This window comes from Geotrypetes seraphini, chromosome 13 (genome assembly GCF_902459505.1).
Source record: "Geotrypetes seraphini chromosome 13, aGeoSer1.1, whole genome shotgun sequence".
Taxonomy (NCBI): Eukaryota; Metazoa; Chordata; class Amphibia; order Gymnophiona; family Dermophiidae; genus Geotrypetes; species Geotrypetes seraphini.
The window spans coordinates 23,190,939-23,214,275 of NC_047096.1; the positions used below are offsets into that span (position 1 = coordinate 23,190,939).

At 41.7% G+C, this 23,337-nt stretch overlaps 1 protein-coding gene across 3 annotated transcripts in view; it reads left to right on the top strand.

The window, feature by feature from the left end:
* The window catches only part of SLC37A4 (solute carrier family 37 member 4), a 28,885-nt gene extending 5,883 nt beyond the window's left edge, over positions 1-23,002 (top strand). For 2 of the 3 annotated variants that reach the window (XM_033918423.1, XM_033918424.1), the window contains exons 3-10: positions 1,923-2,155; positions 2,408-2,648; positions 4,030-4,188; positions 8,930-9,015; positions 13,788-13,901; positions 15,434-15,499; positions 18,546-18,684; positions 20,530-23,002. In XM_033918423.1, the coding sequence (XP_033774314.1) occupies positions 1,923-2,155; positions 2,408-2,648; positions 4,030-4,188; positions 8,930-9,015; positions 13,788-13,901; positions 15,434-15,499; positions 18,546-18,684; positions 20,530-20,696 (1,205 nt within the window). In that variant the 3' untranslated portion in view covers positions 20,697-23,002. The remainder of the gene's footprint in view (positions 1-1,922; positions 2,156-2,407; positions 2,649-4,029; positions 4,189-8,929; positions 9,016-13,787; positions 13,902-15,433; positions 15,500-18,545; positions 18,685-20,529) is intronic. The other variant, XM_033918425.1, reaches the window with a different exon arrangement.
* The last annotated feature ends 335 nt before the right edge of the window (positions 23,003-23,337 follow it).

Consider the following 23,337-nt stretch of genomic DNA (forward strand, 5'->3'; position numbering starts at 1 on the left):
CCAGTTGATGATGGTAAAAAAATCTGATGAACAAAAATCAAAGTTTTAAACTATATATCCTATAACAAATAGGCAACCAGCGATATTTCAAATATAAAGGAGTAACCCTATTGCATTTCTTTTTAAAACCCAATAATGTGGTCACAGTATTTTGAATTGTTTGTAATCTCCTAAGATTACCCATATAAACAATATTACAATAATCTAATTTGGAGATAAACAATGTATTTAAATTATGCTCCTGAAATAATCCTCTAATTGCCCGTAACTTTCTCAGAGTGCAAAAACATGATTTGACTAAACTGGAAACTTGACATTCAAAGTTTAGTTGATAGTCAAGTTTCAAGTTTTATTTATATTTGATTAATCGCTTAATTAAAATTGTTTCTAAGCGAGTTACAATATATGAAAGTAACATATAATTAAACATACTATTAAAATAAAAACGACATACTGGATATTAAAAAAAACTGGCAATTTACACAATAAATACAATTAAAAAAAAAATAAAAAAATATTTACATAGTGAGTATAACTGATGAACTAATATAGTTATATAGTGAGAAAAGGAAAGATAAACATAAAAAGGAAAGAGTTAGGGAAGAAAGCAAGAGAAAGAAGAAGAGCTCAATAGCAATTTATAAGTTGAAAGCGTTCTTAAATAAAAAGCTTTTTAAATTATTTTTAAAATCGTTTAGGTTATTTTCATCTCTTAATTGTAGAGGTAAAGACTTCCAGAGTTGTGGTGCTAATACCGAGAACATATCCTGTCGACGGGTTCCAATAATTTTTAAGGAGGGAATCGTTAAGAGTTTTTGGTTAGTTGATCGAAGAGAACATGATGCACTATATGGAATAAGTACTTTATTAATGAATTGAGGTTCGTTAGTATCAAGCGCTTTGAATGTTAGTAATAAAATTTTATAAGTAATACGTCAATAATGACTCGGACATTTAAAGGTCAATACAAGTGGGATTCTCTGTCCCATAATCTTGATGTCTTCCTTCGGTTGAGGAGAATGACCTGTTACCCAACAAGATGTACATTTTTCATTTTTCCACATTCAGGACCATTTTATGCTTATTAAGCCATTTATTAGTTGTTACTAAACCGGCTTTAATAAATTTTAAATCAATATAAACGGGGTCAATTTTGGCAACAAACAAGATATCATCTGCATAACAATATACCCAAAATCCCAATTCTTTAATAATTGTAACCAATGGTGCAATAAAGATATTAAATAATATTGGGGACAACACTGACCCCTGCGATACACCATGTCAGCTGAAAAGTTTTTGAAACAACATCTTTTCCTCTGACTGATAAAGTCCTATTGTGTTAAATAATGTATTCACTTATTTCCTTTTTTATCTTCTCTCTAAATGGCCTATAGCGATTTGCAGTTGTGTAAGACACACACAATAAGTTATGTGGTAATATTTTTAAAACAAATAGTAGTGAAATTTTTTTCCACTCAATGAAGAGGATGCAGTTACAGCGGTTACGAGACATACACAGCATTGCACATCAAACAAACAGTCCTTTCTCTGTGGTGCTTACAAACAGGACAAATAAAAATGAGGGAGTTTTATTTGTTAAGTAAAGGATTGGAACCAAATTCTCCAAGGTCATGTTAAGGCTGAAAACTCAACTGGCTATGGATTCCCTGAGACATAATTGTCACACACTTTTCCATCTCTGAGAGAAAACAAATCCATCTCCATGAGCCTGCTATCTGAGAAAGCTTACCTTCCAATGCCCCAGTTTTCCATCCATACTATGACTAAAAACTGGTTCCAAATACTCGAGGGTGCTGTTAGTAAAACTACTATGTTATGGGAGGTTTTGCATTATTCTCTGCTCTTGCTGTTTTGCCTCTTGGGGAAGAGTAAATTTTCTAGGTTTTGTACTCTCACAGGTCTGATCACCAGCAGCCAATCTGCAGCCTATGCCATCAGTAAATTTATCAGCGGTGTTCTCTCGGATCAGATCAGCGCCCGCTGGCTCTTCTCTTCTGGCCTTCTCCTTGTAGGGATCGTCAATGTCTTTTTCTCCAGGAGTTCAACTGTGGCAATCTTCTCCTTGCTGTGGTTTTTTAATGGATTGGCACAAGGCTTTGGCTGGCCGCCATGTGGGAAAGTACTGCGCAAAGTAAATACGTTTTACACTCTTTTTTTTTTTTTTAGCAGCTGGTGAGTTAATAAACTCTTCAAAAAGGAGAGTGTCTAGAAGTTAATGTGGAAGCTGAGCTATAGGGAATGGTACAGAAGCGCTGGCCACAAGAAATGGTGCAGGACTTCAGGTGGAGCTATAGGAAATGGTATTGTAGTGTTAAATATGGGGAGGGAGGAATGGTGGCTGGTGGCTCTCAGATGTGTTAATTTTGTCTCATTTCATTTTCAGTGGTTTGAACCATCCCAGTTTGGAACATGGTGGGCTGTCCTCTCCACCAGCATGAATTTGGCTGGCAGCCTAGGTCCCATCATTGCCACTATGACTTCCAGTTACAGCTGGCGCAGCACACTTGCTGTCTCTGGATTAATCTGCGTCGGTGCTGCCTTTCTCTGTCTTATCCTCATTCAGAATGAGCCAGCAGATGTTGGGCTCAGCAACATTGAGCCGGAGCCCAAGAAAGAGAAGGAGGGTGAGTTTCTATATTCTTCTCGCCATGTTAATATCAAACATGACAGCCTGGACAGATTGAGGAGGCCCCAGTGGACCCCCCAGCCTGTAGGAAACATGCATTGTGTTGCTCGGTAACCTTACACAATTGCCCCAGATGTGTCTCTGATATACTTTTCTCCTGAGTTCCTGCACCCTGGGTGCATGATGCTTACTCTCGCTTATGGTGAACTGCCATTGGTTGGGCATCTACTTTTGCACTATTAGATTATCCCAAGAATTGAGCGGATCGGGGAATCCGACAACAAGACAGAACCTTTCTGGTCTGATTAGAGGAAAATCTGACCCTCAAGTGCATGGAGAGCTAATAAATTGTAGACAGCTCTTCTACCTTCCTATATTCACTACAGAGAGCCTGCCTTATGTTGTTCATGTAATAACCAAATACTTCCTAAGTGCCGGTTCTTTAGTTTACTGTACAATGCCTGGGTAAATGCAGTACAGGAAATAATTATGCAGGCCAAAGTCTAGAGCATGTGATCTTACCTATAATAAAGATATTGGAGTTGGAAGACCAGTTCCACTTAGCTTTGCCTGGATTTAACAGGTTTTCGAGGGGGGGTGGAAGACAGGCAGCTTGGTCTGTTTGCACTGTTCTCACGTTGCTTTCTGTACTTCTGTTATCAGCACTCCGTACTAAATTCAGTTCACACGCACTCACTGATGTTTCTGCCCCTTCTCTAGCTAAAGGATTCTGTCCCCTAAGCTGCAGACCAGGGGCACAGTGGACTATGGCCCAGCACTTGGGGATCTGAAGATCATTTAGTTAATAAATGTTGAATCAGGTTCAAACCATCAGGAATACTGCTTCAGCCCTAAGAGGGAGGCTAATGGTAGAGAGAACTGAGATGGTATTGTAGGGAAAGAATGTTACAGTAGATGCAGATGGTATGGTATGTGTGTGGAGGAGGACTGTGATTTGGAAGTGTGTGTGTGTGTGTGTGTGTGTATGGCATTCTGATTGTAGCATCCTCACACCTAGTTAATTACTATCTCCTCCCCACCCCTCTATTGGATCTTAGGGAAAAAGCCTTCTTGGTTTTATAATTAACTTCGGTAACCTAGTAGTCCTCCTGTATCCTGCTTCATCTTCCTTCCCACATATGTGTGTTTAGCCTTTTATTGTACACTGCTTAGATAATGTTTTAAGTGATATATCAAATAAACTTAACCATAACAGCATGCAGGAGGAGTACAGTATGGCAGGAGCTGCTTGGGTGGAGCAGGTTGCAAAGCACAGCATAGGATAAAGCCCTGAAGGATGCAGTATAGCAATTGATTAGTCATGTCTGAACAGAGGATTCCATGCTATCCAATATCTTTTCTTTTCCAACCACTTTTAGGCTCCGCCACAGATGACAGCACACTGAAAGAGTTCCTGTTTTCGCCATATCTCTGGATTTTGTCTGGGGCATACCTTGTGGTGTTTGGGGTGAAGACATGCTGCACAGACTGGGGTCAGCTCTTTCTAATCCAAGACAAAGGACAGTCTGCACTTGTAGGTGAGATTTATTGGGGGAGATTCAACATATCCTTTCAGAAACATGTACCTTTTTGTGCTATGTGATCATCACTGCAGTAAGCTCTTTATTCACGCCTTCAAACATGGAAAAATGAAGGCAGATCATATGGCTTATCCAGTCTTCTCTCCATGCCATCTTCTATCCATCTTCCTTAGAGATCCTGTGTACATGTCCTAGAAATTCCTGGAATCTGCACTGTGGGGCTCATAATCGAAAGAGAAAAACGTCCAAAAACCGGCTTAAGTCGGCACTTGGACGAACATTTCTCAAAAACGTCCAAGCGCCGAAAATAAAAATGGATTTTGGACGTATTTCTAAACGACCTAGGCCTTCATAGTGCCGTTAAACGGGGTGTTTCGGAAGGCGTGTCTAGGGCGGGACGTGGGCTGGCTTAGACTTAGTCGTACAGCATGTATAACCGAAAGTTATACAGCCCAGGATCAACGGAACTTGGACGTTGTGACTTAGACCATGTAAAACATGGTCTAAGTCACAAAAACCCACCTAAAGTCACCAGATAAGCACTGCAAACATATACCACAGACCTCCACACACTACCCCAGTGATCACCAACCCCCCCCATAAATATTTTATTCACAACTTTAAATTTCAGCCTCCAGACCATCATCACCTAGGCATAGGAAAGCCTAGTCGTCCAGCACAGAGGCAGCTTAAGTCATCTTGGGGGTGGGTTAGGGACCCATAGAGAGGAGGACCCATGCCCATAAGCCCCTATAATCACTGCATTGATACTTAAACATGTGCACTGCCCTATACACCCCCAAATCCCTTTTGTACTGGCACATAAGTGGCTCCTGCAGCCATAAGGGTTATTGAGGTGGTAGATAAGTGGGTCTAGGGCACTGTTCTTCAACTGCCGGTCCGCAGAAAATTTCTGCCGGTCTGCACAGGCCGGCGAGATCAAGTCGGCAGTTAAATTTCCTGCCGACTGTGGTTCCTCCCAACTGCTGTTCCTCCCAGCCTCAGGCAATCAAGACAGGCTGCCGACGTCGGGGCCTTCCCTCTGTGAGTCTCGCCTGTTGGGAAACAGGAAGTTGAAACAAAATAGGCGGGACTCAGAGAGTGAAGATCCCGACGTCGGTAGCCTGTCTTGATTGCCACCCCTGCCAAGTTGCTGAAGAGGGCCGCGGAGAAGTTGCAAGTAGAACGGAGAGAGCTGCAGATACAGGTGCAGGTGGAGGGAGGGAGATGGTCAGCGTGTGCGAGCAAGATCCTGGGGAGCCTTCACAGTGGCTGTCTCCCCTCCCACAGCTCTCCTACTTGCCAGGGCAGTGATTTACCGGCAACTTCCTGCAGGCAAATACTGAGAGCTGCTGGAAGGGGAGGAAGCCACTGTAGGAGGCTGGGAAGCTGCTGGATAAAGGGAGAGCTGTTACTGGACTTGGAGGGAGTTAGAAGGAGAGATGTTGCTGGGAGGGGAGGAGTGAAAGGGATGGGAAGAGAGTTAATGTTGGATGAAGGGAGAAGAAGGAGAGATGCTGTTGGGAGGGGAGGAGGGAAAGGGATGGGAAGAGAGTTAATGTTGGATAGAGGGAGGAGGGAAGGGAGAAAGAAAAAGAAGGAGGGAAGGGAGAAAGAAAAAAGGAAGGAAACAGCTGGCAGGGAGATTACAGGAGGGGAAGGGGATCAGGGTGGAATGGAGAGATCAGATGAGGGAAAGGGGAGAGAGAGGAATGAGAAAGTAGAGAGACATTGATGCTGGAAAGGGGGTCAGCAGAGAAATGAGAGAGGGATAAAGATGCTAGATCTGGTGTAGGAGAGATAAAAATGAAGAAGGCAGTGAAGCTGGAATGAATGATGTAAAAAGGAGAGAGGAGGCACAGGCTGGATGGACAGGGGAGATGGGCATAGAAAGAAGTCAGATAGATATGGAAGGGGGAGAGGGCAGACATTGGATGGAACGCACAGATGCTGGAAGGAAAAGAGTGAAAAGAAGATGAAAGCAGAAAACTGAGACACCAAAAGGTAGAAAAAAATAATTTTATTTCTATTTTGTCATTAGAATATATCAGATTTGAAATATATATTCTGCTAGAGACATAACTGGGGACTGCGGTATTCTGTTAGCATGATATTTCTATGTAGCATTCTATAATAACTTGGCTTGTTCAGTTTTCTTGATAGTAGAGGGGATATATGTGAAGGGGAAGGGAGACAGGGGTTTTGTTGGTTCTTGTTCTGTATATTTGTATTTATAAAATCACAATTGTTCAGAATATTGTTTCTTTTTATACTTTAATAAAATACGTTCAATATAAAATCATAACTGCGGCTTGTACAGATGGGATCAGATGGTTTGCGGGGACCGAGCTCGCGGAGATGGGGCGTAAACGGGGTTTTTAAATTTTAGTCCTAGTAGTTTGCTGGTCCACAAAATAATTATTTTATTTCTGCCGGTCCACGGGTGTAAAAAGGTTGAAAAACACTGATCTAGGGGATTCTGGAGGTGGTTTGGGGGGCTTACCATGAACTATAAGGGAGCTGTAGGGAGGAGAAGCCATGGCATCCTATTTGTGAAGTTCATAGCAGTGCCCTATAAGGTACCCCACTATTTAAGTGGCATGTCTGGGTGTTCAATCCATCACTTTGCAGACCCCTCCTACGTCCAAAAGCGCTTGTTCTAGGCGTTTTGGACTTGGACGGAAATGTGATATAAAGATGGACGATTTAGCGGCTTGGACAATCAGATCGGCAGGACGTATAATTAGACGATTTTCGAAAGTAAAAAAAAGTTGGACGTCTCTTTCGAAAATGTGTCTTAGGCTCTTTTTAACTTTGGACGACTTGCGAGATGGATGTAAACGGACTTAGACGTCCCTTTCGATTATGCCCCTCCACGTTAGATGGAACTCTGTAGTGGAATATTTATAACCAGATATTGTCAGAATAGGCCAGTTCTTGATATACAGCTCAAAACATTCCACTACAGAATTCCATCTAACACAGTGTATCGCAATCTGTGTGCCATGGCAGAAACCAGGTATGCCGTGAGACGCCAGCGAGGAGGAGAGGCGCTGGCCCTGGCTGACGGCTTACAGGATGCGCCTCTTGCGGCGGTGACAACTCTCCTCCTCGCCAGCATTTCCCCTCCTCCAGGATCTCCCACCGGCAAAGTGACAATTATAGGGTTATGGCCAGAGGTCCTCCGTGCATGCGTGGATATCAACATGATGACAACATGCATGCGCATGACATCGTCATGCCGACATCTGCACACTTCCAAGAGCCTTCCAGCCACGGCACTGGAAAGTTTGTGGGACACTGATCTAACATCTTATGAGAGCATTAGCTTGGTTCCACCCATTCTTTTCAGAGCTGCTGCAGCAGCAAAATGATTGTTATGGATGTATTTAGCAATTTCAACATTAGTCTTTATTTCTGGGACACTTGACTAGGAGGTGCAGCAAATGAGCACTTCACCCATATATTATTAGCTTTGTAATTTCTTCATGCCCTTCTAAATTTCTTCTCAACTTGGATACATTAGCAATATTGTCTGCGACTAAACTGCATACTAGACATTTGAAGTTTTGTTCACATTTTATTATAGCTTTTGTTGCTAGTTCCTGAAAGTATTATGCTGTATGTGCATTTCCTGAGGTGGTATTGTTTATGCAAGAAATGCATTTCCTTCTTCTGTTGGTATACAAGTACATGCAACAGGATCATTGTGGATATCACTCCACCCTGTGGCATAGTAAGGGGGAGGCGGTCTGCCCCAGGCGCTGTCTTGGTGGGGGCGCTGGCATCTCTTCTCCAACCCCCGCTCCTTCCCACATGTACCTTCACGTGTCACCATACCTCTAGCTCATCACCAGCGCAAGCAGCAGCTCCAGCCGGCCTCAGCGCTTCCCTCTGATGTTTCTTTCGGGTACCGTGACTAGGAAGTGACATCAGAAGGAGAGTCGAGACAGGCATGGATAGCAAGTTGGAGATGCTGCTCACGCCGGAAAAGGGAAACATATGGGGGAAGGGAAGGGACGCGGGGGGGGGGGCGGGGAAGAGGGCGAGGAGGCGCGCCATCATCCCAGGCACCTCCCACCCTCGCTATTCCAGTGACCCCACCCATCAAGACTTACCAAAAAATTTAAATATTGCATGACTATACAGCCTCATGCTACATAAATACTACCACTACTATTTTTTTAGCGCTCCCAGATGCACGCAGCACTGTACATTACATTTAAGAGACTCCCTGCTCGACAGAGCCTACAATCTAATCAGACAAACGGACAATTGAGGTAGGGAATGACAAAATAGACATGGATACTTTATAGGTGGGTCAGAATTAGGGTTAAAAACAGCCTTGAAAAAGTGGAAATTTAAGCTTATTTCATGATGATTAATTTTTGGACTATAATGTACCTTAGATAGAAAACCATCTTTAGATAGATAAAATTTATTTTAAAAAAAATTAATTTAAATTTAAAAAAAATCTTTTTTTTTTTTTTTTTTGAATCATTGATTTTTATCCACCCTGGCTTTAACTAGTCATGAATGGGATATCATGGACACAAATCTATATTGCTATAATCAGTTCTATTGCTCAGCCAGCTGACTTGGGGGGGGGGGGTAACACTGCTCCTATAAGTGTGATGCCAATATTGGTCCATTTCCTCTAGTTGCCACAATGCTTTCTTTGCTTCTCTGCTGTAACCCACAGTTATTTTCATGCCTTCCTGTCCTTGTCTTTTAACAGGCAGCTCTTACATGAGTGCCCTTGAGGTGGGTGGATTGGTGGGCAGCATTGCAGCTGGGTACCTGTCAGACAGAGCCGTGGCAAGGGTAAGTCTCTCTTGTTATTGATGACACAGCATCTTCTCCGACGGGCAGGTGCCTACTGCTGTGATAGAACATCTCTGGAACTGCACCTATTTTGTGGATACCGGATAGTATATATCGTAGTAGCCATGTGATGGAACAGACACACGTATGTAGATTTGGAAGGAAAGAACAAGTAGCAGATGCCTTTGAAGAGAGAGCATGAATGGTGCACACAGCAGATACTTGTAAAAGGGCAGCACACGCATGTATTGTACATTCCCGCTAGGAATAATTTTCTAAGGGATTATAGTTAGCTCCAGTGTAAGAGGAAGAATTGACATTGTGTATTGCTTGTCAGCAGGCACAGGAGCAGAGAGGCTCCCATATTAATTTTAAACCCCAAAACTTTTACCAAAGGACCCAAATTCTCGTAGAAGCACTGGTAAGGTTATTCTGGGTTGCTGAACATATAATAAAATATTGTTGGCAAATAACGCTATTTTTTTATGTTTAAACATTTTATTGCATATTTAGCAAGAAAAATACAATCATATATTACAAAAAATACAACATTCCCACACCCCAAAAAGCATAATACAGCCAGGTCTCCCCACAAGTTAGTCATTTGTTAAACAATTAGAGGGGCATAATCAAAAACAAGGGCTCCTTTTATCAAGCCGCACTAGCAGGGTTAACACGGCCGGCGGTTTAACACGCGCTATTATGCACGTTAAACTGCTAGCGCGGCTTGATAAAAGGAGCCCTAAGTCCCCTTTTGGCCTAAGGCCCTAGGAGCCCAAAGTAGGCAGCAGGGAAATGTCCATTCTCAAATAAAAGTCCAAAATGGGGGGGGGGGGTTTTCAAGAATGGCCTACCTGTACGTTCAGGAGTTTAATCGCCCAGACCGCCACTACGTCTACCTTTAAGCCCTGTTCTTGAAAAAAAATCGCCCAAGTCCCAAGCGTCCTAAATAAGACCTTATAGGCGTAGGAAGGGACCAGCCCTTCGCCTAAAAGCATGATTCTGTATCCGGCATCTGTCATAAGTGCCGATTAGAGAATCATGGAACCGTTCCCCCCCACAACACGCAATGATCGCGGTAGGAGAGATGCCCAGTAATTCATGCCCGGCACTCGCCACGACCCCCCCTGCAACGATCGCAGCAGGAAAGATGCCCAATCTCTCCTGCCACGATCCCCTGAACCCTCCCACAGTGCTCCCCGGCAGTAGGGATGCCCAATCCCTCCTGCTGACACCCCACAAACACTCCTCCCAATGATTGGCAGCAGGAGGGATGCCTTGTCCCTCCTATTGACATCCCCACCCCCCCTGAAAGTTCCCAGAATGCACTTGGCGATGGGCCTAACATTCTGGTTGGCCCAGGTGCCTAAGGCCCCTCCTACAGGATATCTTGGGGAGATATCTCAGGGAGAGCCTTCTCTTGGTTGCCCAACAATATCTTGGGGAGAACCTTCTTTTGGTTGCCCAAGACCCTAATGGGCCTGGAGAATAGTGAAATCACAAGCTCCCAAGTCCTGCTCTCCTTTCATTATCTCTGCACAGATCTCTTGTACCAACACCTTGTAATCTTTATACACTGCAAGCACCAGGATTCCTTTAAATTGCAGCTTGTTCCTGTGAGACCTGTTCTCTAAGTCTTTGATTTGGTCTCGTATGATCTCCAATTCTGCGGAGTATTTGCATTTTCTTGGTAAGTGAAGTAACTTCTCTTAGGGTATCTTGCTTTAGTTCTCAAAATAGTGACAATCTCCTTTTTGAACACTTCTTGAGATGCCATATCATGGGGTGCCCCAACCTCTGCATCTGAACTGACCTCCTCTGGTGCCATTTTTTCCCAGGCTCAGCATCCTTTGATAACTGATCCAGTTTTGTGTGGTCCCCAGGCTCCAACGAATAACATAGAAACATAGAAAGTGACGGCAGATACCTCTCTCTGTGAAGAGATCCCACGTGTCGATCCCATTTAGTTTTAAAATCAGGCACACTGCTGGCCTCAATTACCTGTATCGGAAGACCATTCCATCGATCCACCACCCTCTCGGTGAAGAAGTATTTCCTGGTGTCACCATGCAATTTCCCTCCCCTGATTTTCCACGGATGCCCTCGTGTTGACATGGGTTCCTTGAAAAAGAAGATATCCTCCCCCACCTCGATACGGCGCGTGAGGTATTTGAATGTTTCAATCATGTCTCCCCTCTCCCTGCGTTCCTCCAGTGAGTAGAGCTGCAACTTATTCAGCCGTTCCTCATACGGGAGATCCCTGAGCCCTGCGACCATCCGTGTGGCCATTCGCTGGACCGACTCAAGTCTCAACACATCTTTGCGGTAATGTGGTCTCCAGAATTGTACACAGTATTCCAGATGGGGTCTCACCATGGACCTATACAATGGCATAATGACTTCGGGCTTACGGCTAACGAAACTCCTGCGTATGCAACCCATGATTTGTCTGGCTCTAGATGAAGCTTTCTCCACTTGAGTAGCAGTCTTCATGTCATCACTGATGATTACCCCCAAGTCTCGTTCCGCTACAGTTCTCTCTAGGATCTCACCATTAAGAGTGTAAGTCTTGCATGGATTTTTGTTGCCAAGGTGCATGACCTTGCATTTTTTGGCGTTGAAACTTAGTTGCCAGGTTCTGGACCAATGCTCCAGTAGGAGAAGGTCGTGCGTCATACTGTCGGTCTTTGATTTAGTGTCAGGCCCTGTTGTGTTCTTGCCTACTATATTGCATAGTTTGGCGTCATCGGCGAATAACGTTAATTTACCCTGAAACCCCTCAGCCAAGTCCCTTATGAAGATGTTGAATAAGATTGGGCCCAAGACCGAGCCCTGCGGTACTCCACTGATCACATTTGTCGTTTCGGAGGGGGAGCCATTCACTACCACCCTCTGAAGTCTACCTCCAAGCCAGTCCCCCACCCATGTAGTCAATGTATCACCCAAACCTATAGAGCTCATCTTGCTCAACAACCTGCGGTGTGGTACGCTATCGAATGCTTTGCTGAAATCCAAGTAAACGATGTCCAGGGACTCCCCAATATCCAGCTTCCTTGTCACCCAGTCAAAGAAGTTGATCAGGTTGGATTGACAAGACCTCCCCTTTGTGAACCCATGCTGATGGGGATCTCGCAGATTCCCCTCGTTCAGGATCATATCCAATTGGTGTTTGATTAGAGTTTCCATTAGTTTGCTCACTATTGATGTGAGACTCACTGGTCTGTAGTTCGTAGCTTCCGTCCTGCATCCTTTTTTGTGGAGTGGAATGACATTAGCTGTTTTCCAGTCTAGCGGGACTCTTCCTGTGCTAAGGGAGAGATTGAAGAGTGTGGATAGCGGTTTCGCCAAGGTGTCACTTAACTCCCTGAGTACTCTGGGGTGTAGGTTGTCTGGCCCCATTGCTTTGTCAACCTTGAGTTTGGATAGTTCACTGTAGACACTACTGGGCATAAACTCGAAATTGCAAAACGGGTCTATCGAGCTATCTCCTGTCGGTAGCTGAGAGCCGGATCCAGGCGCCTCATGGGTGAAGACTAAGCAAAAGTATTCATTTAACAGTTTAGCTTTTTCGGAGTCCGATTCTACATAGTTCCTGTCTGGTTTCTAAGGCGTACTATCCCTCCTGTGTTCCTGTTTCTGTCACTAATATACCTAAAGAATGCTTTATCGCCCTTTTTGATGTTCTTTGCTAGATTCTCCTCCATCTGGAATTTGGCCTCTCTGACTGCCGTTTTGATGGCTCTTGACTTGGCCAGATAGTCTTCCCTGGAGTCCTGCTTCCCTGAATGTTTGTAGGAGATGAATGCTCTTTTCTTCTCTTTTATGAGGTTGGAGATCTCCGTAGAGAACCATTGCGGTTTATTTTTTCTTCGTCGTTTACTTACTGATTTTATAAATCGGTTTGTTGCTTCTTGTATGGTAGCTTTCAGTGTTGACCACATTTCCTCTACATTATCTGCGTCTGATGGATGAAATCCCCCATGTTCTCGAAGTTGGTGTCCTTGAAGCTGAGGACCCTAGTTAATGTGTTAGATTTGGTGAAATCTTTTCTGAGGTTGAACCACACCATGTTGTGGTCACTGGATGCCAACGTGTCTCCCACCGAGACTTCTGTGACACTTTCTCCGTTGGTAAGTATTAGGTCCAGAATTGCCTGATCCCTAGTTGGCTCCAAAACCATTTGCTTGAGTCTTGCTCCCTTTATAGAATTTAATAGCCTTCTGCTGCTGCCGGTCGCAGAGGAAAGTGTGTTCCAATTCACATCAGGCATATTGAAGTCACCCAATAATACTGTGTCCCCACGCAAGGTGATACTCTCTATGTCCTCGATTAATTCCATATCAAGGTCATCCTGTTGTCTTGGAGGTCTGTATACTATGCCAAGGTACAGGCATTTGTCCTTTCCCCTGGCCAAATTTACCCAAAGGGATTCCCCTGTGTACCTAACGTCTGTGATTCTGGTAACTTTGATGTCATCTTTGGCATATAGTGCTACCCCTCCTCCCATTTTGCCCTCCCTGTCTCGGCGAAACAAATTGTAACCCGGTATGACCATGTCCCTCTTATATTTTTCAAATTTCTTTGTGTAGACATTGTTGCAAATTCAACTGACACAATTTTGTGAGTATATTCACTTAGCATTACTAAAATCGCATGCTTAAAAACTTGGCCCGACAGAGCTCGAGCTTCAGGCTTCCATCTTGGACCTTGACATCACTTCTTCCCCAATGTGTGCATTTCTTGTATTTAACTCATCTCCTCTCTCTCCCTAGGCAGGTCTGACAATATATGGGAACCCCCGGCATGGACTCCTGATCTCCATGATGACTGGAATGGCTGTGTCTATGTACCTCTTTCGGATCGCAGTCACCTCAGATTCCTCAAAGGTAATCCACATGGAGAGAATGTGTAGAGAGTCAGTTTAGTTTAATTTAGGAAAAAATTGGATCATTTTGTGTGCAGAAGGGGTATAACTAAGCATGGTGATTGTTTTAGTTCTCAGATGTTGTTTATGCATATATGGGATCCTTACTTACAAACCTTGCATCCTAAGGGCCGAAGTGCGGTCTTAAGATGGGTGTCCTAGAGTGTATTGATGTCATAGTGAGGTGAAATAGAGAATACCATTGGGTGGGTGGGGAGGTGGGGGGTATATATGCTTCTTATTTTATTTTATTTGATGCATTGTTGTTGTATTATGCACCATGAGGTGCTCGTATGTTGTATTTGATTTTGTTTGCATCAATAAAAATTGTTTGAACCTAGTTCTCACAGACCACATGCAAATACATTCATTAATAAGACAGTGCAGTGTTTTCTCTCCTTGAAGTTTTAAACCCAGTCCTTGAGACACTCAGAAGGTCAGTTTTCAGGGTCCCCACAGTGAATATGCATGAGGTCGAAGTAGTGCATGTAAATTTATCTCTTACATATTCATTGCAGATATCTTGAAAACCAAACTGGCTTAGGGTTCCCCAAGGACTTGGTTGACAAGCCCCAGCCAATGGACTGTGACCCAGGGAAGCCCAAGCACCAATTTTATTTCTCCCACTGGCACTCCTTGTGACCTTAGACCTTTGCAAGGAACCATTTATATGCAGTGACTGATGTCAGAGGATAAACTTTGCACACGAGAGCTGGCACTGAATGGGAGAAAATAAAGTGGGAAAATCTGGAAATTAACAAAAAGATCCACAGTAGAGAATGCACTGGATGGAATAGTTCAAATGTAAGCGGTGATTTATTGTAAATTGAAGAGATCCAAATGTTCCGTGTTTCAGGTACAAAGAGCCTACCTCAGGGGCCACAAACATACCCTGGTATATCTAAAAACAAAACAAAACCCAAACAACAATATATAAATTGAAATAAGAAATAAAAGATAAAAAATATATAACAACAAATGTAAAATGAGGAGACTGTGACTTTTATATAAAACATTGAAATTGAAATACATGCTGAAGTTGACAGTTGGCATGTTTTATATATAGTCACTGTCCTCGTTTTAAATTTGTTATGTATTTTTTATCATTTTATTTTTGTTGATAATGGTTATTTATAATGACAATTTATATATTGTTGGTTTTTTGTAGAGATATGCTTGTGACTACTTAGTTAGGCTGTTTGTAGCTGAAACACAGAACGTGTTGGGTCTTTTCAATTTACAATAAATCACCGCTTACATTTGAATTATTAAATCCAGTGCATTCTCTATTGTGGATTTTGTTGTTGTTGTGTTCCAGATTTCCCCACTTTTTGTTTTTCTGCCATCAAGCCTGTGAGACTCTTGCCCCCTTTTTATTTGGGGGGGAGGAGGGGGGTAGACATGTGCTCACCTAGAATCACAGCAAACACTGTATTCAAGTTGAAAAATAATCCCAGGTCTCTCCTTGTTCTTTCTCTTAACTTTCTCTCTCAGGAAGGTGGTTTCTGGACTGTTGCTCTCCACCCTTTTGCTGCTGTCTTCGGGTTATCAGAACAAGAGGTTCCTATTTTCTTTTCCTTTCTCCTTTGTCTGCTTTCTCTCTCCTTGTTAGTTCCACAGGATTTCTAACATGTCACTAAAGAATAATATAAGTTAAAAAAAAAATCATGGTTTTTTCTAGAAGAGTAAATACAAATATGTCCACTGTCCGCCAATTTGTATTCACCTACTTTGTTGTCACAGGTCAGACTCCATCTCTGGCCTCTTTCTTTCCTTCCTCCTGTTGCTAAGGTCCTCTTGTGTATGCTTGAATTCTACCACTGTTTTGAATCCCTGTAAGGTCCTTTGTCTCTCGCTATTCCACGAGCAGTGGAAGTGGCACACTATTCAATCTTACCATGGGTAAATTCAAACCAGAGCCCATGGCAACAGTCTGTGCTGCTCTCTCCTTCCCAGCCTCATGCTGATCACTCGTCTGTAGCTGGTGATTAGGGGAGAACAGTGGTGATGCTGACGCCAGAGTGTTTGAACTTCGGCTCCAGGTAGCAGAGAAAACAGTTCAGAGCCATGCCACAGTTATTTTTTTTTCTGGCACCGAAGCCCAGATAAGTTGGGGAGAGGATAATCAAGAAGGATGGGAAGAGTGAATTAGCTGGGGGTGGGGGTATAAAATGATATGTGTGGGATTATTGAGGCGATCAGAGAAGGGGGCGTGAAAGAGGGCAGGATTAACATTGAAAGGGAAGAGTAGATCCTCTTCTGGATTCCTATGTCCTGATCCAGGATTTCTCTTGTTCTTCCCCCTGAAACCCCTTATTGCTCCCCTATGATTCCAATTCTCTATGCCTCTGTTTTCCAAAAGAACTCTTCTGTCTGTCTTCCTTTCTTCCCAGCACAGATTACTAATATCCAATTTCACCATGCACCAACAGGATCATTTATGTGGGGTTTTCGTGAGTTGAGGGAGGGTAAGGGAGTCCAGAAAAGGAGTCGGACCTTTGGGGGGGGGGGGTTGTTGTTTCAATATGTTTTATTAATATTTCAAAAATAAAACCAAATACAAACTTCCATAACTGTGCACATTAAGACCAATACATGTAAATTGTGGCCAAACAGCACAGCATGGTGAGATGTTTTAAGCAAAGATTTAAATTTTTTAATACTTTTTTTTTTTTTGGCTCGGGCATTTGATCTATAGGCTCCAGATTGAGTGCAGAGTTATCTGCCTAGAATTTAGAAGATATATCCAGGACATAGTCAGTCTCGGGGGCAGCCCTGCCCAAACTGTGGCCTGAGGCAGTCGTATGGTTTTATTAGAGCATAGCCCATGCATAACAGGTGCATCTCTCCTATTAATCCAATGAGCTCATTAGTGCAACTTTTTATACGTTATTTTTACAAAAGGCCTGATGCACTGGATCATAAACAAATTTGGTCTTCCTGCTTTGTAAAATAATAAATATATATATATAAATTTATAAATATACATATATAAAATAATACATATATACAAATGAAGTTTTGGAAAGAATTATAGAAAAGGGCTTTAGAATGTCCATCTCTCTGGGAGCAAAATAGCTCTCCAAAACTTTAATGAAATGGATGAAACTTGGCACATCAGAAGTCAAAATTAGATCCATGGTTCTAGAGAAACCCACCCTCTTACCACCTCCTCTCCCCCCCAAAAAAAAAAAAAATTAAAATAAATAAAAATTGCCTAATATTTTTCTGGGTGCAGATCTGGGGAGAAAATAACTCTGAAAATTAAACAGAATAGAATGAAACTTGATTTGGAAAAAATGATTTATAAAACCCATCTATAATTTTAAAATGGGTAAAAATCAGACAGAGTTCAAGAGACATAAGCTCTTTAAACAAATTTGCCCAGTGTGTTTCTATGGGAGAAGCAGTTCCAGCTTCTATAGCATAGAAACTCAAAGTGAAACATAGCAGTAAGGAATTTTTTCCTTTCAAACTTCTTTCCATTCTCTACCCTCCCATCCCCAAGTATTAACCCTTCTGCAACTTCTTCACCACCTTAACTGCTGCCACCACTAAAACCTACTCACTGAAACTTGCCCCAAACCCTATGTACTGCTGCTTGCCCTTTTTCTTGATCCTGCAAACCATCCCCATCAATTCTGCACCACTGCGCAAACTTCACTGCCCCACCATCTACAGTACATGCACGCCCAAGTTGGAAAGAATATCGCGAGCCACGGTATGCATGCTTTCACCACTTGTTTAATTTAATTTCACCTAATTGAGGTCACTGCTCTGCTCAGTCTATGAATGTCAAAAGCTGGCTTGTTCTTTCAGCCCAGTAGGAACTGGAAGAAGCTTGTATCAACGTAATAATTTAGACTAGATACATAAGATTTATTTTTGTATTTTGCTGGACAGAGTCTGAAACATACTTGATCACTTAGTCCTAGTGCTTTCCTAACTACCTTCGAAGCTGGTGAGAGTGTACAAGTGTAGGAAGTTTAGCGCCTAGAGCTGTACCAAGCAGCCCATTGTACTTTTCAGCTAAATACAAATAATTAAAAATATTATTTAGTGGCCATTGACAAAATATTGTAGTGAATAGTCATCACTTCTTCTCTTCTTTTCCTTTTCATGTTTTGGCACACCAAAGGGGGGAGGGTATTAGTAACAATTTTACATAATATGTTATAATATGTTCTATAATATGTGTATATTTTGATTGGAAATAAGATGAAGGGTGGGTGGTAGGGTGGGGGTTAAACATATCACTAGATTTATATGTAGTAGATATCAAAGTGTTATTGTGTAATAACTTGTTGAAATATATTATTTTGTGCACTTATTGTCAAATTTGAAACTGAATAAAGAATTATTTAAAAATATATATATATTATTCAGCCAAATTTGATTGGAAATTGAACTTTAACATAACAAATAATAAAAGCAGCAATGTGAAATCGGAAATGGTGTTTATTTCAGCAGGATTTAGCACACTAGAGCCCCAGATTATTCGTATTTGAATTGAAATCACTATTCTGTCAAATACAAATAATGTATTCAGGGCCCTATCAAATATTCGGTACATCTGTAATCTGAATATTGCTCTCTTGCTTCACAGCTCTGGATCTTAACACTTGGCGCAATCTTTGGGTTTTCCTCTTATGGACCAATCGCACTTTTTGGAGTGATAGCTAATGAGAGCGCACCAGCTAACCTCTGTGGCACCTCTCATGCCATTGTTGCACTATCGGCTAATAGTGAGTATACCAACTTCAATCAGTGTCAAAATTATACAGTGCTCCTTCTGTGTTGCAGTGCCCTCTAGAGGACGATAGAGGTGGGAGGTTAGACTTAATGGGAACAGGAAAAGGAGGAGGACAAGTCTATTACTTAGAGCAGCAGCCTGAGAACCAGGGAAGCCGGGGTTCAATCCTTCTCATCCAAACTCCCAGGGAGCATCAGTGTAAGTCAACTTCACCATCCATGGCCTCTGGTACAACTTAGAATTTAAGTCTACTTGGCCAAGGAAAAAGGAGTAATTAAACTGAACAGCCAAATTCAAGTGTCAGGAAGAATGTTGTTAAAATCCGTGAAAATAAAGCATCAACGTACATCTTTCCCAATAACCTCTGCCCCCAGTTTTAATATATTTTTCTTACTAGAATTGCTCCAAAACATTGCATCAGTATCGCTGCTCAGCTTCATGTCACAATTTGCTGCTGTCTCTGGCAGAGATTTCAGCCAGTACTGTCTGAATTTATGTTCATATATATATATAGATATATAGATATATATATATAGATATATATTAAAGTTGTTGTTAATATTTATTGCATTGATATACCACCTGTACCAGTCAAGGATCTGTTTACATACTACAATAATAAATTAAGAAAACAGAAAGGAACTCCAAAAAAATTAAAGGACAAACCATATAGCAGACACATGTACACATATGTACTAAAAACTATGCCATCTGCCTGGCCAGAACTGAAGCTATGCTCTGCATAAGTTCGAAGGTGAAATCAGTGAATGAGCAGATGACTACAAAAGTTCAGTTCAACATGGGTATCCATTCAGATACTGAGCAATGAGGAAGGTGAATTTGGCAAGTCCTGCAGCAAAAAACCCCCACCAAGGAGTCTTTTACAATCTTTATTCTCAGTTTCCAGCGGAATGTAATACATCAAAAAGTACTCTCGCTATGGCCTTGTTTTGGCTGCTAAGCCTTCATCAGGACTTAAGAGAGTAAATATTCAGTACAGCATAGAGAACAGATAAGATGCCTATACAAATTTCTTGTGACTAGGCAGAGATCAAACGCTTGCTGGGCAAAACCTCCATCAGTAAAGGAGGTTTTGCTCAGTTTGATCTCTGCCTAGTCACAAGAAATTTGTATAGGCATCTTATCTGTTCTCTATGCTGTACTGAATATTTACTCTCTTAAGTCCTGATGAAGGCTGACTAGCCAGAACAAGGCTGGGTTAAGTACTTTTTGATATTACATCCCCCAAAAACCGAGAATAAAGATTGTAAAGATGTTCCTTGGGTTTTGTTATTTTGTTTTTGGTTTTTGTTTGTTTTGTTTTTTTGCTGTCTGTGGACTCATGGGACATTGATCTCCTTTGCTTCTGATTGTGGCAAAGCCTGGCGACTGATGGATATAGTGTTAGTTGTGCTCCATATGTCGTGACAGGGACTCCCTGCACTAGGTTTTACTGAGGAAGTAAATCACTGTGGGGATTGTGGCTGAGCTCTTCTAGGAAGCAGAGCACTATAAAGGCCACAGTTTGGACAGGGCTGCCCCTGAGAAGTACCAAAAGGCACTGAGAGCAGGGTATTGAGTGAGCTGCATCCAGAAGGCATAGGGAGGGGGGGAGGGCTAGCTGGAATGGAAGGTGTTGACGCTACATGAAATTGGCAGGATTGCACCTGAGCTGTGCTGGAAGAGCTCCAATGGAGCAGAGCATACTCGGGATTACAGCCCGAGCTGTCCTGTGCGGTCAGGGTAGCCAGTTACTGGTGCAAAATAACGAAACTGCAGGTATTTCTGTTTTAGAACAGACTGCTGAAATGTGTGTTTTGTTTTTTCTTCTCTTTAGTTGGAGGATTCCTGGCTGGATTACCTTTCAGCACCATTGCAAAGTACTATAGCTGGGACATTGCCTTCTGGGTAGCAGAAGTGACATGTGTGATAACCACAATTGTGTTTTTTCTGTGTCGGAACATCTGTACTAAGATGGGACGAATACCTATAAAGGAAGACTGAAAGCAGGTGGAAACGTGATTGGTGGGGAATGGCCTAGCCAAATTGTGAAATGGCCGAGATGCAGAATGGTCTAAATCTGGACTTTCTCCTTGCCACTCATAATTAGAACCAAGGTGTGATCATGCCTCTGAATTTTAGACCCAACTTTTAAGGCGAGACTTCCCTGGATGGGTGGTGCAGCCAGTTAAGAGACTTCAAGTTGTAGGTGATGGTTTGCCAGTTTTATTTTTTAAAGTTATAATGCTCAAGGATAGGAATGCTGAGATTGATATAGCCCTTTTTTTTTATTAGCTTTCAGCCCTATTCTACCTTTAATTGGATAGTGTTCTCATGGTGCTATCTGTACTAGGTTGTTTTTTTTTCCCCGCAGATGGTAGTGGGCATGTTTTTAAACACTGGCTGCTGCTAGTTGACTTAAACCTAGATCTTCTGTGCCAGTCCCAAACTGAATGTCCAGGTACTGGGAGTTACCCAGGTACCACTGATGGTGACCTAGTTAATGTGGAACAGCAGTTTTTGCTTTAAGTTGAGCATTTGAGTTCTGTTACACATACAACAAAATGTCAAGGAAGAACATAATATTTTGATGGAAATGAATAAAAAAATGATAGATATGGAAAATAGGTCTAGAAGTCAGAATTTAAGAATAATTGGTTTAAAGGAAGGTGCTGAAGGGAAAAACATGATCTCTTTTTTAGAAGATGCAATACCAAAAATTCTTCCAATAAAAATTAAAGGTGCACTGGAAATTGAGAGAGCACATAGAATTGGAAAGAAAAATGCTCAACATCAAGAAAAACCAAGAACTGTAATATTAAGACTATTTAGATTCCATCAAGTACTAGATATTTTAAAAGCTGCAAAAGAGGCAAAAAATCTAACATACAAAGATACATACAAATCTAACATACAAAGATACATACAAATCTAACATACAAAGATTCCAAGTTGGTCTTTCTCCCAGATTTTGCAAAAGAGACTGTCCAGGTCAGGAAAAATTTTTTACAACTTAAGACAACCTTTGAAAGAAATAGGAGCTCAGTATGGATTATATTATCCTGCGTTAATGAAAATCACATACAAAGGAAAACTTCATCAGTTTAATGATCCAGAAAAACTTAAGGATTTTCTGTCATCTCAAGAAACACCTATGAATTAGAATTTTATTTATTTCATGGAATGAAAACGCTGGTTTAAGGGAAGATATGTTTGAAATTTTGTTTTTATTGATTTTAATTGAATATGAAAAGTTTAGTTTAGGGAAAGGTTTGTTAATATTTTTTCAATATACTTCAATTGATGTTAAGATGGCTATTACAACTGATTCATTAACTGTAATGGAATGATTAGAAGAGTTTCAAATTAAAATTGAAGAGGATTCTACTCTAGAATCAAAAAACAAATAAGAAGATAAATATTCATATATTCATATTTACCTGACATCAGATGGAATGAGGGAGAGAGAGGGAGGAACATCAAATGAGGCCTTCAGGAAAATTGCATCGGAAATACAGCCAGGGAGTGTCCTGAGGATAGTACCCTGGAGGGTGAAGAAGTGAAGTGATTCCGCTGATGAACAGAGTTTTGGGTCTTGGTACACTGACAATGGTTGAGTTGCAGGTGCGCTGCTGCATGGGCTGAAATTCCCTCTAAAGAAAAGTTAGCGGCTCACCTCCTCCCTGTGGTTTCTGGTGCCAGTGCGGAACATTCGCCTCAGGCGCTGGCGTGTATGAGGACTTTGTGCTCCGATATCCTGAGGCGTATGGTTTCCGGTGTTCAATAGAGGCTACGGGATCAGACAATGTCCAAGTACCTACTCACATAAACACAATTTTCATAGCGGAACTGGAGGAAACAGCGGAGCCCGAGAGGGTGAAGATTTTGGACATCGCAGAGTACCGATGCACAGAATGGCCAAGTCCTCGTGGATGTTAGCCCTGCTGAAAGAACAGATTCTGCTGGCTCTGGTGCCTTAGAGGGAGCAGTTTTACAGACAAGCCAAGGGACAACGATACTTTGCAGAGGGTTTGTTTACTTTAGATTTAGAATCAAAGGCCTTTTTAACCATGGTCCCTGTAGCAGCAAACTAAAAATGGTAATGATGAAACTAATTAATGCCAAAATGATGGGCCATGTTAAGTGTATTTGATTTTACTTTTAAGAAAAATGATTGAATTTAGCAGAAATGGAGGAAGTTATTACAGAAAGTGTAGTACTACAATGGATAATTCTTAAAATAAATATAAAATATTATACTGCTATTATCTTAAATAAGACTTAAATTATTACATTTTCTGATGTCATAATATTAAAAAGAAAATCCTTATTTATTTTATATCGTTGATATTTAAATAATCTTATAGATCTGATGGAGTTTTAAATAATTTGAAGATATTTATGAGATGGTTAATTATTATTTAGGTGCTTAACATACCTAATAATTTATTTTATAAATTAATTAAATTGAACTCTTAGCTTAATTGGAGTTGATACATTGAAATATGGTAATGCAATAAACTAAACTAAACCTTGGGTTTATATACCGCACCATCTCCACGAATGCGGAGCTCGGCACGGTTTACAGGAAGAAGGATGAGAGAGGAACTACAGTGGAGAGATTAAAGAGTTAGGTGTAAAGGGG